The sequence below is a fragment of the Camelus bactrianus genome, chromosome X (assembly GCF_048773025.1).
Source record: "Camelus bactrianus isolate YW-2024 breed Bactrian camel chromosome X, ASM4877302v1, whole genome shotgun sequence".
In the NCBI taxonomy this organism is placed as follows: domain Eukaryota; kingdom Metazoa; phylum Chordata; class Mammalia; order Artiodactyla; family Camelidae; genus Camelus; species Camelus bactrianus.
Window position 1 is genome coordinate 37,709,682 of NC_133575.1, and position 14,306 is coordinate 37,723,987.

General features: G+C 49.8%; 1 protein-coding gene across 4 annotated transcripts; it reads left to right on the forward strand.

The window, feature by feature from the left end:
* Positions 1-1,458: 1,458 nt before the first annotated feature.
* Positions 1,459-13,686, forward strand: WDR13 (WD repeat domain 13). 4 transcript variants are annotated; one of them, XM_045505179.1, is made up of 10 exons: positions 1,459-1,477; positions 7,443-7,522; positions 8,210-8,450; positions 9,085-9,194; positions 9,312-9,442; positions 10,341-10,648; positions 11,369-11,549; positions 11,653-11,794; positions 12,865-12,983; positions 13,417-13,686. In XM_045505179.1, the coding sequence occupies exons 2-10, from the start codon at positions 7,482-7,484 to the stop codon at positions 13,599-13,601; spliced, it is 1,458 nt and encodes a 485-aa protein (XP_045361135.1). In that variant the 5' UTR covers positions 1,459-1,477; positions 7,443-7,481; the 3' UTR covers positions 13,602-13,686. The 4 variants fall into 4 exon arrangements, with proteins under 4 accessions (XP_045361135.1, XP_045361138.1, XP_010966429.1 ...); XM_010968127.3 differs by lacking the exon at positions 1,459-1,477 and adding an exon at positions 7,021-7,094; XM_045505181.2 differs by lacking the exon at positions 1,459-1,477 and adding an exon at positions 7,062-7,094 and having other exon boundaries at positions 8,244-8,450.
* Positions 13,687-14,306: the final 620 nt, after the last annotated feature.

Sequence of the window (14,306 nt, forward strand, 5' to 3'; positions counted from 1 at the left end):
TTGTTTGGTTATGGAGAGCTGTCCTAGAGTCCATGGGACGTGGGTTTCAACATACCAGTGAAAGCACACAGAAAGTTAAGGCTTCTAAATTGTTAAAAAAAACAATCCGTTGCACTGTTCTGCATAAACATTTCTAATATGCTGTTCAGTCAAATTTTTAAACTCAACTTTAAGCTCCCTTGAAGTAAAAACTGGGAGTTTTTTACTTTTTGTACTTAAATCATCTGAGCACAGAATTTGCAGTCTCTATTTTTTAAACTTTATGACCAATAATCCATAGTAAGAAGTACATTTTTCTTCTTTGGGATCCAGTCCACCCATTTGTCTATTTAAGTGGAGGAAAGATTTGATGAATGAAATGTGCAAAATGCCCTGATGTTTCCTAGTTTATTTTAACAAAGACAGCTGACCCCAAACCACTCAAATGCTTATGGAGCCTGAAGTTTAGAAAATGCAGTGTGTTTTACAATTGTTGGACCTGGGTGATAGATGCATGAAAGTTCATTATATCAGTACTATTGTAAGTTTGAGGTTTTCCATAATAAATGTTCAAAAGAAAAGTGTTAGAGGTGTGGTTTGTTAGACCTCTCCATTGGTATGGGAGGTGGGTAGCTGTCTAATGTTTCCTGCTGACCTGCCCCTGGTCCCCAAAGCCTTCTCCAAAGTTGCAGGCATTTCTACTCCAAGGGCCTCAAGAAACCCCAAACTGCTAGCTTCTACTTGACATCTGACATTCCTTGATATTTTCCAGATACTGGTCCCAGAACCCCTTCCTGCTTCTGCTCCCCAATCACAGTCCTCGGGACCCCTCTGGCTCCTCCAGGCCAAGGGACCATTCCTTTGCCCAGCACCAGAGGTCCTGCTTTATCTCCTGAAAAAGCCAGGATCTCTTAGAAACCTGTCTCCTTGTGGGTAAAATGGGGATAAAACGCATTAAATGAGTTAAGACGTGGGGAACACCCAGAACAGTGTCAGGTAGTTAGACATAGTCAATGTTAAGAAGAGTTTGTTATGTGTGCCAGATAATAATGGTAGGAAAACAATGGATGTGACAAATTTCTTTCCTTGGGAATCACGTTTTGGGGTCTATGGATGATCAAGTAATAAAGTGATGTGTAATGTAATGTTGGCATTAAGGAAAATAAAGCCAGGGGCATGGAGAGTGATGGGATGCGCCGTTTTACACAGGGTGGTTAGGGAAGATGACTCAGAGGAGGTGACCTTACAGCAGAGACTTGAAATTAGAAGAAGAATGGTAGGGGAATTGTTCCGCCACAGCGCTCTGGCCGCCTAGCACGTTTCCGCATAGGCGACGTAGGCAAGCTGATCTAAGTATTGGCAGAACGCCCTGTGATCCTTGGAACACAGAGCACGAGAGGCTTGTGAGGAACAGCTACAAGGCCATTTCTCGTTCACCTCCCTGTCTACCAAATAGGCTGTCATGAGACGATTTCTCATCTCCCGAGTTCCCAGTGAGGTATGAGGCTTTCTGTTACTTCTCTTCTCTGACTTAAGGTTATCAAACTGCTTAGCATATCCTAGCTCCTCGGCAACACGGTATCCTACTATCCATGCTGCAGTTATCTGGCCCCTTTTTGTTTCTGTGTTACCCTGCACGAGGGACATGAGCTGGCATCTGTGGCAACTCTTGCTTTTGCCGTCTAGGTAAGTAGCAAACACCTGAATGGAACGATGGCACATTTCTATACCAGCCAGATCTCTCAGCCTTCCCTTTCCATGACATCTGGAAGAGGAGAATTACAGGCAGAAGGAAAAGTAAGCAAGTGCAAAGGCCCTGGGGTGGGAGATTCCTTGGTGTATATGAGGAACAGCAAGAAGGTCAGTGCAGCGGGAGCATAGTGTGCAGGAGGGCCAGTGGCAGGAGGTGAGGCCAGAGAGGTGACGGGGCCTGGTCCCATAGGGCCTCACTGGCCATGGGGATGACTTGGGCTTTTTCTCTGAGAGAGATGCAGCAGGGGTCTGAACAGAGGAGGGCTGTGGGCTGACTTGGGTTGTAACAGGACCCTCTGGCTGCTGTGAGGACAGACAGGGAGGCAACGAGGGCAGAAGCCATGAGAAGGCCACTGTCCTGGTCCAGATCAGCAATGGTGGTGGCAGCAGTGGACGTGGATTCTGGATAAATTCTGAAGGAATTGACAGGATCCGCTTGACAAATTAAACGAAGGGGGTGAGAGAGAAAGAAATTGTTCTGAATCCGCACTGGAGGACCTCATACAAAGTAATTCAGGAACTGATATTAAATAGTGTAGTGGTTATGAGCAAGGATTCTGGAGCCGGGTGGCCTGGGTGTAAATCTAACTCCATCGCCTACTTGCTACGTGGCCTTGGGCTGTTTACTTCGTGTCTTTGCTTCCATTTCCCAATCTGTGACATGGGATGATAATATTACCAACTTCATAGGGTGGTTGTGAGTATTAAAGAAGGTTTTCTCTGTAAAATGCTTTGAACAGTGCGTGGCACAGAGTGCTTGTCATTAGTAATATTACTGTAGGATGAGAAGTGTTTGTTTGAGTGCACAGAAGACAGTGTTCCAGATCTTGGGAACAGTTTGTGCAATTTTAAAAGGATGTGCAAGAAAGCCAGTGTGACTGGAACATAACCAGATAGAGTAAGAGCAACAAGGGACAAAGCTGGAGAGGAGGCCGAAGAAGCCGGCTTCTCCTCACAGCAGCTGGGAGCCGCTGTAGATTTCAGGGAGGATGTACCAGTGGAAATTGATTTGGGACTCGATGCAGGGGCCATACAGAGAGGTGAGAGAGGGATGGAGTACCGCTGTCAACACTGCTGACCGGTTACCAGGGGATGGTGGTTTCTGGTGTTCAGGATAAGAAAACCTAGTCCAGTTCTACTTCATGCCTGGGTCCAAATGCTAGCTCTGATATTTTCTGCATCTGTGGCCACGGGCAGTAAACCCCTCCAGGGTTCACTTTCCTTATCTTCAAAGTGGAGCTAAATGTCACACCTACCTCATTAGGGCTGTTGTGACAGTTCCATAAGATAGATGTAGTAAGAGCTCGATAAATGCAGGCTGTCACCAAAACCAGGTGAGGCTCATCCCAGGAAAGCAAGGGTGGCTTCACATTTGAAAAGCAGCTAGAGGTAGTTCAGTCTATTAGCAGGAAAAATGGGAACAATCAAGGGCCTTGCCCATTTTGCTGTATCATCTGGGACTGAGGTACCAAACCTACAGTCTGGTCTTGCTCAGGCCCCTAGTCACTCACTGGTTAGATGGAATGGAGCTCTTAAGAGCAAAGTGACTCCAGTTCTAGCCCCGTGAAGTGATTTCTCCTCTGAATCAGTCACAGACTGGCCTCACTGGTCTTACCCAGTGTCCAGAGCTTTGTGTATCTGGTTCCCTTTCATTCAGTTTCCAGCTTAAATTTATTTCTCATCCCTCCCTCTCTTCCCTCACTGCTCAGAAACGCTAACCAAACTACTATTTTAATGATAGTGAATGTCGGTTTTTAAAATGATTGTATTTATCATGCGTCTTTCCGGCTAGAATGGCAACTTCATGAGAGCAGGGGGCCATTTGTTTAGAGTTCCTGCTGTTTCTCCAGTGCCTGGCACCTAGTAGGGACTTGATAAATATTTGTTAGAAGGCTGGCTTGCTCTTGCAACTTGCTGGAGGCTGCTCAAGTGGTCTGTGAGGCTCTTCCCAAATGCAGGAATTGGGTTCTGACTCATGCCATGGAGAGTTGTCACCATTACGGCTTTGGAGGGGGTGGGTAATAGCTCAGTGGTAAAGTGTGTGCTTAGCATGCACGAGGTCCTGGGTTCAATCCCCAGTACCCCCACTTAAAAAAAAAAAAAACTTTGGGAATTGTGAGCGCTCTGGCTTCAGAGGCAAATGTTTTCCCACCAGGAAATGGTCAAATTTAAGTTATGATCTTGTGTTCCAACCCCCACTTGTCCCATTTAGGAAGAAACTTCGGAGATGAGATAAGTGAACAAGGACTCAGTATCTGCACACTAGTTAGTTACAACCTCAGCTCCAAGTGTCCTCCCATATCGCTCTCTGGCCTTGATTCTCAGCACACCCTTGTCACCCCAAGCCACCCAGGCTTTCCCTCGAATTATGCTTCTTTTAGTTCCTGAGGATGGGGCCCAATTTCAGGTTTCATTTCAGCCTGTGTTTGTAATGAAAAGCAGACACAGCCACTGTGGTTCAGTGCTCGCTTTTGCAGGTGTAAGCTCTGGGGGCCATATAGGCAGGAGGCACCATGAAGAAAGGAGTCCAAAAAAGACACTGCCCTTACCTGTTTCTGCCATCACTTAAGTTACTATTGTGATGTGGCTTTATCTTCAAACAGTTCTGGCTTACCTGTCTTTTCTATCCCAATCTGTTTTTGTTGTTCATTTGGCTAGGACCCTCAGCTGTCACTCTGACTGTAAAATAGCCCTAGATTCTGTGAGAGTGGGTGGAACTTGTGTCCCACATGGACTTGAGCGTTTTTAGATGTCATGATTGTAACCAAGGTCATTCACAACCTCCAGAAGCTGTTTCTGGTTACTTAATACATCCAGGCCTCCCCCAACCCCGACGTGTCATTCATGCACATAAATTCTGCCCCTTTCTCTCTAAGCTCCCAGCAAACTGAAAAGACCTTCTGTCATCAGCTTGTTGCTCAAAACCCATTTTTAATCCAATAAGAGTGTGTAAGTGTTTAAAACTAAAAATTGAAAAAAATGCAGAGGACAGAAATACAAGAGGTGGCTGTGGTCATTCTAATTCACATCATTTCTGCCCCAGATTTACCTCTGGCAGATGAATCTGTTATTGGGAAAAGTTTTTAAAACAACTAACAGTAGTCAGCATTTAGTGGATATTTCCTCTGTCCCAGATGCTAGTGTAAGCTTTACAAATATTAACTCATTGAGTCCTCACTCTAACTCTATGAGGCAGTTTTTTTTTTTTTTTCAGATGAGGCTGGGTCACAAAGGGGTTAAGTGACCTGCCCAAGACCACATAGCTCCTACTTGTCAGAGCCTGTGGCAGTGGCCAAGTTATACTGCCTTCTGAAAAGTACTGCTTCCTGGAATGACAGCAAATGTTCACACAGCAGGTGTCATTATGAACTCTTTCTATGCATTAATGGCTAATTCTTACTTATGACCACCCTCATTAGGTTGTTTTATCTAGTATCTTATATATAGCTGTATATGAATAAGGTTTTTAAAATAATTTTTGAAATTTTAACATGAATATTGTAAAAGCAACAACAAAAAAACCAATTCAGGCAGTGAGACAGTAAATCTCCCTGGGACCCCTGACTCTCCTCTGATTTCTTCCCATCGTGTTTCTTTGGAAGCTGAATGGTGGGATGAGGGGCAGGGTTCTGTCCAGGGAGGATCAAGGTGAATGGGAAAGGCATTGATCATATCCTTTATGGCAAAAAAAGGAACTGGGAAATACAGTTGTTCCTTAGTGTCTGTGGGGGATTAGTCCCAGGACCTGCCGTGGATACCAAAATCCATGAGTGCTCAAATCCCATAATCGGTCCTCTGTATCTGTGGTTCTGCATCTGCAAATTCAACCAACCATGGGTGGTGTAGTACTGTAACAGTTATTGAAAAGAAAGAACCCTGTATAAGTGGACCTACACAGTTCAAACCTATGGTGTTCATGGGCCAACTGTAAACCCAGGGCTGGTTGGTCAGAAATAGGGGTCCAATTCAACAAAATGTCACCCTTGAACTTTCTGGGATTCAGATTTCCTCATCTGTAAAATGAGGATAGTAATGGGATCCACAACATTCAGTTATTAGGTTTCAGTGGATTAATACATGTAAGTCACCTTGAACAGTATCCAGTACATTGTCCAATAAATGTTAATGGTTTGTGCAGTGAAATAGTTTATCCTTTAGCAATCATGAAACACAAAAGGGGTCAATATCCTGAAAAGACACCCATAGCTTAGTTACATGAAGAAGGGAGATGTTAAGTCAGTACAATACAGTGTGGTCTATTTTTGTTAGAACACAAGGTTGCAATAGAGTTTTGGCTGTGTGTCTTTTCAGGTGGCTTTAAAAATATTGTCCAGATTATTGTATTTATTATAAAAATAGTGTGAAAAATAACAGTTTTGAGAATTGTGTCAGTTGATATTAAGATCCAGTAGGAAGCACTAACTACTATATATAAAATAGATAAACAAGTTTCTACTGTATAGCACAGGGAACTATAGTCAATATCTTATAGTAACCTATAATGAAAAAGAATATGAAAACAAATATATGTATGTATATGTATGACTGAACTATTATGCTGTACACCAGAAATTGACACAACATTGTAAACTGACTATACTTCAATTAAAAAAAATCCAATAGGAAGCTACTAAACCTCGTATTCCAACCTTGTACGTTGTGTGTCCTGATCACGTTAAGATGGAGAGATGCAGCTTCCTGTTGGAGTTGAAATAAGGATGATTCAGATAGCCTCCTGGGATCCAAACCCTAAAGCCTGTGTTGTGCCTAATTACGTCTTCTGCCTTTAGAGACTCATGCCCAGACCAAGCTTCCGGGGAGCATCCAAGCCCACCCACCCCACCCCACCACAGACACACAGAAAGGACTGTTCTCATCCCCGGGGTGTCTGAAGGTCCATCAGTCACCTAAGAACTGGAGAACTTTCTAGGGGCCTTCGCATGTGTGATGATTTTTCATTCTGCACTTCAAATTTTGCTTGGTTAAGATTGTGCTAAAAAAGCATCTTATACCACTCTAAAGAAAGTCATATTTCTGATTTTCAGTGAGTGATCTGCACACTCGCCCGTGTCCCTGTGGCTCCTGGACGTTGTTCATGTGTACACAAAAAGTGCTATTAGGGACTGGGGTGTATAGAATTTAAAAGGCGGAGCTTCCAGCCTTGTGCCAGAGGCCCTTAATGCGCCTGCGTGATTCTCCCACGCCCTAAGGATTCCTATCGATTTGCTCTGCGCTTGGCAGTTCTTCCTGGCAGCAGGCGGCCATCTTGCTTGGAACCAGAGAGAGGGAGAAGAGAGAAGGAAAGGGTGACACTGGTCTCAGGGCCGCCCCGGGAGCCTCAAGAGCCGGAGGCAGCCCCGGAGGTGGCCCCTGATCCCGGGCCCTGCTCTTGGCCCCGAGAAGGGAAGGCGGGGGGAGGTGGGGGCGAGCTGGGTGGGAATGCCAACAAGGATTGCTAGGCGGGGAGGAGGAGGGGCGTTGCTATGGCTACCTGGGAGGGGCGGGGTCAGGTCTGAATCGCGGCTGTGAGTCACCCGGGCACTGCCCGGGAAGGGCAGGGCTGGGGTGATGGCCATGCTAACAGCCGGGTGGGATTTCGCGACATCCTGGCATGGAGGGACTCAGTGTCTATGGCAATGATCGCCTGGCGGAAGGGGCGGAACTAGATCGCTTTAGTTGAGACGCTGACATTCCAAGCCCTTGTCCTGCAGGCTCCCGCGGGCGGACACGCCGGAAGAGGAGGCCGGGGAATGGCCGCGGTGTGGCAGCAGGTCTTAGCAGTAGACGCGAGGTGAGGCGTGGGGTCGGAGCTCGTGGGAGCGGAAGTTACTGTGGTGCATGCGCAATGGCGATAAGTGAGGCTGGGCGGAGAACTTGCCTTATGTGGCTGAGTGGGCTTGCCAGAGTTGAGCATGCGCAATAGCAGGGTGTGGGGGCTTGCCGGCGGTGAGAATGGCTGACCAAAGAGGGTCGTTAAAGAGCCTGCTAGGAAAATTCCGTCACCTATAGGCATGCGCAAAGAGGCTGTGTTACTGGAGCCTTTGGGAGGGGGTGATGGAGCCCAGGCTGGTGACATCCTGTTCCCCACCATTGCTTCCCAGACTGCTCTTACCACCATCACTTCCCCAGTCTGACTCAGTCGCCATCCTGTACTGACTCCCACCATTGTCCCACACTAATCTCCATCATCATGTCAGACTGGCTTCTCCTGTTGTTTACATTGACTTGGGCACCCCCTCCCAACTCCACCAAAGCTGCAGACGGCCTCCACGGTCCCCACACTGACCTCATTGCCCTGCCCATTAATGATGTAGACTCATCCTCATCACGGCACCAGAGGGACCCCCACCACCACTACTAATCACTTGCCATCCTAACCCTTCCCTGCCACACACCCCATTCTCCTTCCCTATCGCGTGAGTTGATTGGACTCCCTCTGTCCTGTGCCTGCTGCCCGCCTTGCCTCGTGCCATCGCAGGTACAACGCGTACCGCACACCAACGTTTCCACAGTTTCGGACGCAGTATATCAGACGGCGCAGCCAGCTACTGCGGGAGAATGCCAAGGCTGGGCACCCTCCAGCATTGCGTCGGCAGTACCTGAGGCTGCGTGGGCAGCTCCTAGGCCAGCGCTACGGGCCCCTATCTGAGCCAGGCAGTGCTCGTGCCTATAGCAACAGCATCGTCCGCAGCAGCCGCACCACCCTTGACCGCATGGAGGTGAGCTCCTCCTCCCCCACGCCTCCTGCGATACTAACCACCTTCCTTCATATCCATTCACTCAACAGACTTGTTAAGTGCCTGCTCTGTGCCAGGCACTGTTCTAGGCTCTTAGGCTAAGCGGAGGGCAGAAAGAGATATCGTATGAGATAAATCAGTAAACAGGCAATAAACAAGATAAGTAGGTCAATAAACAGCAAGCCAGATAAACAGGTTAATAACTATCATGGCTTGTAGCAAGAAGTGCTAACATGGAAAAATTAAAGCAGACTTGGGGGATGAAACAGGACTGGTGGGACAGAGGGAAGCTCTTTTTGATGGGGGCAATCAGGGAAGGCCTCTCTGAGGAGGTGACAGTTGAGCTGAGACTTGAATGAGGCAAGAGACTAAGCTGAGTGTTTCTGGTGAAAGAGTGTTCATTCCTTGTTGAGAGAAGGTTTGTTGAGTATCTGCTGAGCAGGGCAAGGGCAGGAGCAGGGGAACTAGTGCAGAGGCTACCACAGGAGTCCAGGCAGTGGTGGGGGCAGTAGAAGGGGTGAGAGGGGATCTAGTTCTGGCTATATTTTGAAGACTCCAGACCTCATAGGTTCTTGAGGGCTGTTTTCAAGGTGTGTCCCCCTCCTTCTGTTTGCAGGACTTTGAGGATGATCCTCGGGCCCTGGGCGCCCGTGGGCATCGCCGTTCTGTTAGCCGAGGCTCCTACCAGCTGCAGGCACAGATGAACCGTGCAGTCTATGAGGACAGGTACGTACTAGGGGCAGCTGAGGGTGGGGTCTGTGAGGAGGTGGGGTGCCGTGGGGCAACAGCAGGCCCAACGCTAGTACCTACCTCCTCTCACCCCTCACTCCTGTTGGGGCCTAGGCCCCCCGGCAGTGTGGTGCCCACATCAGCGGCAGAAGCAAGTCGAGCCATGGCTGGGGACACATCGCTGAGCGAGAACTACGCCTTTGCGGGCATGTACCATGTTTTTGACCAGCACGTGGATGAGGCAGGTGAGCCAGTGGGTGGAGGGTCCATGCCACATGTTTGTCCAAACTGTGAGAGCCGCCCTGTCCATCCTTTTTGGGAACACAGAATCTTGAACCCACCTCCAACGGAGGAATTCCTATCCATCAAACCTTTCACAAACGTAAAAGCCCACTGCAAAATGATCTGTAAAGTCTTGGCTGCTTTGTCTACCATAAAGGGGCTCAGCAGCTTAAAAGGGCACTTTTCAGAAGGCTTCTGGGGTCCTAAGTCTCTCAGACAAGTTTAAAGCCTTTGCTGTAGAGAAATCCCCCTTGCAAAGTGGGTTTTGCACACCGCCAAGACCTTGGTAATTGTGTTTTTTTTCCAAATGTTTTTATTGAAGTGTATTTGATTTACAATGTAGTTTCAGGTGTACAGCAAAGCGATTTAGTTATACATATACATACATATATTTTTTTAGATTCTTTTCTGTTATAGCTTATTACAAGAAATTGAATATAGTTCCCTGTGCTATACAGTAGGTCCTTGTTCATTTATTTTATATATAGTAATGATGTGTGTCTGTTAATCCCAAATTCCTAATTTATCCCTCTCCCCACCCCTTTCCCCTTTGGTAACCATAGTTTGTTTTCTATGTCCATGAAGACCTTGGTAACCATAAAGCGCTCACTGAGATGTAGAAGCCTTGTCAAGTTGCAGAAGTCATTTGTAATCCATAAAATATCTGCTAAGATTTAGGGAGCTTTTGGCAGAGGGTCTTCTGGGGTCCCAGCTCCCTTTCTCAGCCAAGGAAAGCCCTTTGCAGAGGCTACTGTACCTGGTGCAGTGGGTCCCGGTCCCCAGCTCACACATGAGACCTTCTATAGATGAAAGCACCCGGTGAGCATGCCGACTCTCACAAACAGCCTCTTGGCCTTGCAGTCCCCAGGGTGCGCTTCGCCAATGACGACCGGCACCGCCTGGCCTGCTGCTCGCTCGATGGTAGTATCTCCCTGTGCCAGCTGGTGCCCGCCCCGCCCACTGTGCTCCGCGTGCTGCGGGGCCACACCCGCGGTGTCTCCGACTTCGCCTGGTCTCTCTCCAATGACATCCTTGTGTCCACCTCGCTCGATGCCACCATGCGCATCTGGGCTTCTGAGGACGGCCGCTGTATCCGGGAGATCCCTGACCCCGACAGCGCCGAACTGCTCTGCTGCACCTTCCAGCCGGTCAACAACAACCTCACTGTGGTCAGGCTCCAGGGGGTCCATGCGCCAAGGGTGGGATGCCAGGCCAGGAGGGCTCTCACAGGGAGTCAGTATAAGGGGATCCCCTCTAGTCCATCGCTGCGGTCCTCATGTGGTCAGAGTCAGGGAAACAGGGCACAGCGGGGGATGCTTGGTCTGGGATGGCCTCACTGTGGTAGACTCCAGGGGTTCGAGGGGTGGTCAGGGGATCGGGTCATGGTCCCATTAGCAGTAGTCCTACTGTTTTCCTACTGCAGAGGCTGTTGGTTGGGGAGCAGGATTACTAGTTGGAAACCTCGTCTTGTCTCAGTGGCAGCTTCACGGTGGTCCAACCCCTGGATAAAGAGAGTCAGAGGGCAGGGGACAGAAATGAAACGTCTGGCCTGGCCCTGAGCGGGGAGTAGGGGGAGCTGGCCAAGTGAGCTTGTGCTCTGGGGTCCTCTCAGCTACAGCAGCAGCTGCCGCCCCAGTATAGTCAAGGCTCCCAGAAGGGCCAGGCAGGCCCCCTTAGTCCTGGGAGCAGCTGGTCTACTCCGGTCAGATTGCAAGAGAGGCTAGCTCAGAAGGATCACAGGCCTGGGCCACCTCACCTCCCGGCCCAGCCTCGCTGTGATTAGAGTCTGATAGGGATCCACCAGCCCAATCAACAGCAGCCCCTCTGTGGTCAGACTCAAGGAGGGACTGGCTGGGAACAGGGTGATGGTATATGGGTCTCACCCACAGGTAGGGAATGCCAAGCACAACGTGCATGTCATGAACATCTCCACGGGCAAGAAGGTGAAGGGTGGCTCTAGCAAGCTGACAGGCCGAGTCCTTGCTCTGTCCTTTGATGCCCCTGGCCGGCTGCTCTGGGCGGGCGATGACCGCGGCAGTGTTTTCTCCTTTCTCTTCGACATGGCCACAGGTAGGCAGGTCCAAGGCCGGCATCCGGGCGCTTGCGCACACCCCACCCAGTACGGAGCTCCCGCCCTTACCTCTGCCTCCCCTCCCTCCCTCTGCCACCACAGGGAAGCTGACCAAAGCCAAGCGTCTGGTGGTGCACGAGGGCAGCCCGGTGACCAGCATCTCCGCCCGCTCTTGGGTCAGCCGCGAGGCCCGGGACCCCTCACTGCTCATCAACGCTTGCCTCAACAAGCTGCTGCTCTATAGGTGGGTCTCCCTTCTGGGCCGCCTGGAGATTGGGGGGCCTGCCGTGTCCATCAGACCGGGACGAGAGCCCCATCTCCCCAGCAGACTAAGCGGTGGAGGTTAATTTCACTGAGCAGAAGTCTGGTCTCCTAATAATAATACTAGTAGTAGTAGTAATAGTAATAATGGCAATAATAATAATAACATGAGAATTGTGATAGCAATAGGAGCAGTAGGGGGGAGGGTATAGCTCAGTGGTAGAGTGCCTGCAGAGTATTCATGAGGTCCTGGGTTCAATCCGCAGTACCTCCATTAAATAAATAAATAAATAGATAAATCTAATTACCTCCCTCCCACAAAAAATAAAATAAAAATAGGAGCAGTAATAATAACACAGTAATAGCAGTTGCTAGCACATACGTAACGCTTCCTGGGGCCAGGCTCTGTTCAGAGCACCTTTATACGTAGCACCTCATTTAATTGTCACAACAACCCTGAGAGGTGGGTGCTGTCATCATGTCCATTTTACAGATGAGCAAACTGAGCCATGAAATAGACTAGAATCCCCCTTAGAGCAGGGACCTGCTTTTCTTCCTTTTTTTTCTTTTAAGCAGGGAGTTTACTGTCCCTACTCACTTACACATCATGTTACCAAAATGCAGTTCTCAGCCAGGGCAGCCCGCAGGAATGCTTTTCTCCCCAGGTGCTGCCTGTGGAAATGCCGCAGGTCACCTGCAGCAGCTTGGCTTCATCACTTTGAATGGCCATGTGTGGTATTCCACAGTGCAGGGGTGCCATGGTTTGGCCAGCCGTTTTCTCTCTTTGTGCCCATCCTAATGCCCAGCTCTCTTAGGGACCCTGAGAAAGAGAAACTAGTGAATTAAACTGCAGAGGCTTCCCATTTCCATCAGCAGGTACCGCTTCCAAACCGTCAGTAAATCACACACCAGCCCACACTTCAGAGGTTTACACAGTCGTCTCAAAAGTGGATCTTATGAACCTTGCACAGGGGTGGGGACACAGACTGGCCCACCATTCGTCCCTCTCTGGAGCCAAGGCTGTGCCCTCACCTGCTCTCCTCCTCCTCTCAGGGTGGTGGACAACGAGGGGACCCTGCAGCTGAAGAGAAGCTTTCCCATTGAGCAGAGTTCGCACCCCGTACGCAGCATCTTCTGCCCCCTCATGTCCTTCCGCCAGGGGGCCTGTGTGGGTGAGTCCCTTGGGGTCGGGGCATCAAGGCGGTGGGGGGTTGGGTGGGGCATGGACCAGGGCTGGTGCTGATCCGGCTCAGATATGACACCCTGATGCCCTAACTTCCTGCACATTGAGAACTCTCTCGCCCCAGCAACCTCACATTTTGAACACAGATCCCCCCAACAGACCAGAAACCTCAGTCTGAGACACAGACCCCCTCCCCAACCCCCAAGGAGCTCAGAGACCTCACACTCTGGACACAGAGCCACAGCAGCGAGGTGACCTCCCGTCTAGGGATGGTCCACCCCAGAGCCCCCCACCCCAGCCATGGGGCCTCACAACTTGGACACAAATCCCTCAACACCTCAAGACACCTTAGAGACTTCCCGTGCAGGGCACCCCACTGCCTCCCACAACACCCCCGATGGCCTCTCCTCTCACCCGGGCAGTGACGGGCAGCGAGGACATGTGCGTGCATTTCTTTGATGTGGAGCGGGCAGCCAAGGCCGCCGTCAACAAGCTGCAGGGCCACAGCGCACCCGTGCTGGACGTCAGCTTCAACTGTGACGAGAGCCTGCTGGCTTCCAGTGACGCCAGCGGCATGGTCATCGTCTGGAGGCGTGAGCAGAAGTAGACTTCCAGCCCTGCCACCATCCACCTTCCACCCACCTCCTGCCCCAGCCTTGTGTTTGTAAATAAAGTTCCCGTGGTTGTGCTGACGGCAGGCTCCCAGGTCCACTAGGGGTGGGATAGGGGAGAGGGCAGCTCTCAGACCCAAGATGGAACGGGGTTCCCCTTCTCATTCAGGCCTTCATGCATTGATTTATTCATTCATTCAGCAACCACTTATGAACGTCTATCATGTCAGAGGCACCACTTTGAGTGTTTCACACAGCCCTGCACTGGACAGACAATACTGAGCACCTACTGTGTGCTAGGAACTGTCCTAGGCACCAAAGGTACAGCTGTGGCCTAAACTGACAGAAATCCCTGCCCTCATGGGGCTTACGTTCTAGTGGGGGCAGGTAGATAATACAAATATATAATAGGTCAGCTAAAGATGAGTGTTGTGGGAAAAAAGCAAGGACAGGAGATAGAACTTCAGGGGTGGGGGACATTGGGCTCTTTTTGGTGTCGTGATCAGGCAAGACGTTTCTGACTGAGATTTAAACAGAGAACTGCACGAAGTGAGAGAGGGAGCCATAGCATAGCGGGGAGAAGAAAATTAGAGGCAGAGAAAAGGCAGTGCAAAGGTCCTGAGGCTGGAGTGTGCCAGAAGGGCCGCCGTAGAGGCCAATGTGGCTGGATCAGAGTTTGGTGGGAGATGAACTTGAACAGG

Coding starts and splice junctions, on each gene's coding strand:
- WDR13 (XM_045505179.1), top strand. CDS start 7,482: ATGGCCGCGGTGTGGCAGCAGGTCTTAGCAGTAGACGCGAG. Junction 8,451..9,084: donor CCACCCTTGACCGCATGGAG/GTGAGCTCCTCC, acceptor TTCTGTTTGCAG/GACTTTGAGGATGATCCTCG. Junction 9,195..9,311: donor CGTGCAGTCTATGAGGACAG/GTACGTACTAGG, acceptor GTTGGGGCCTAG/GCCCCCCGGCAGTGTGGTGC.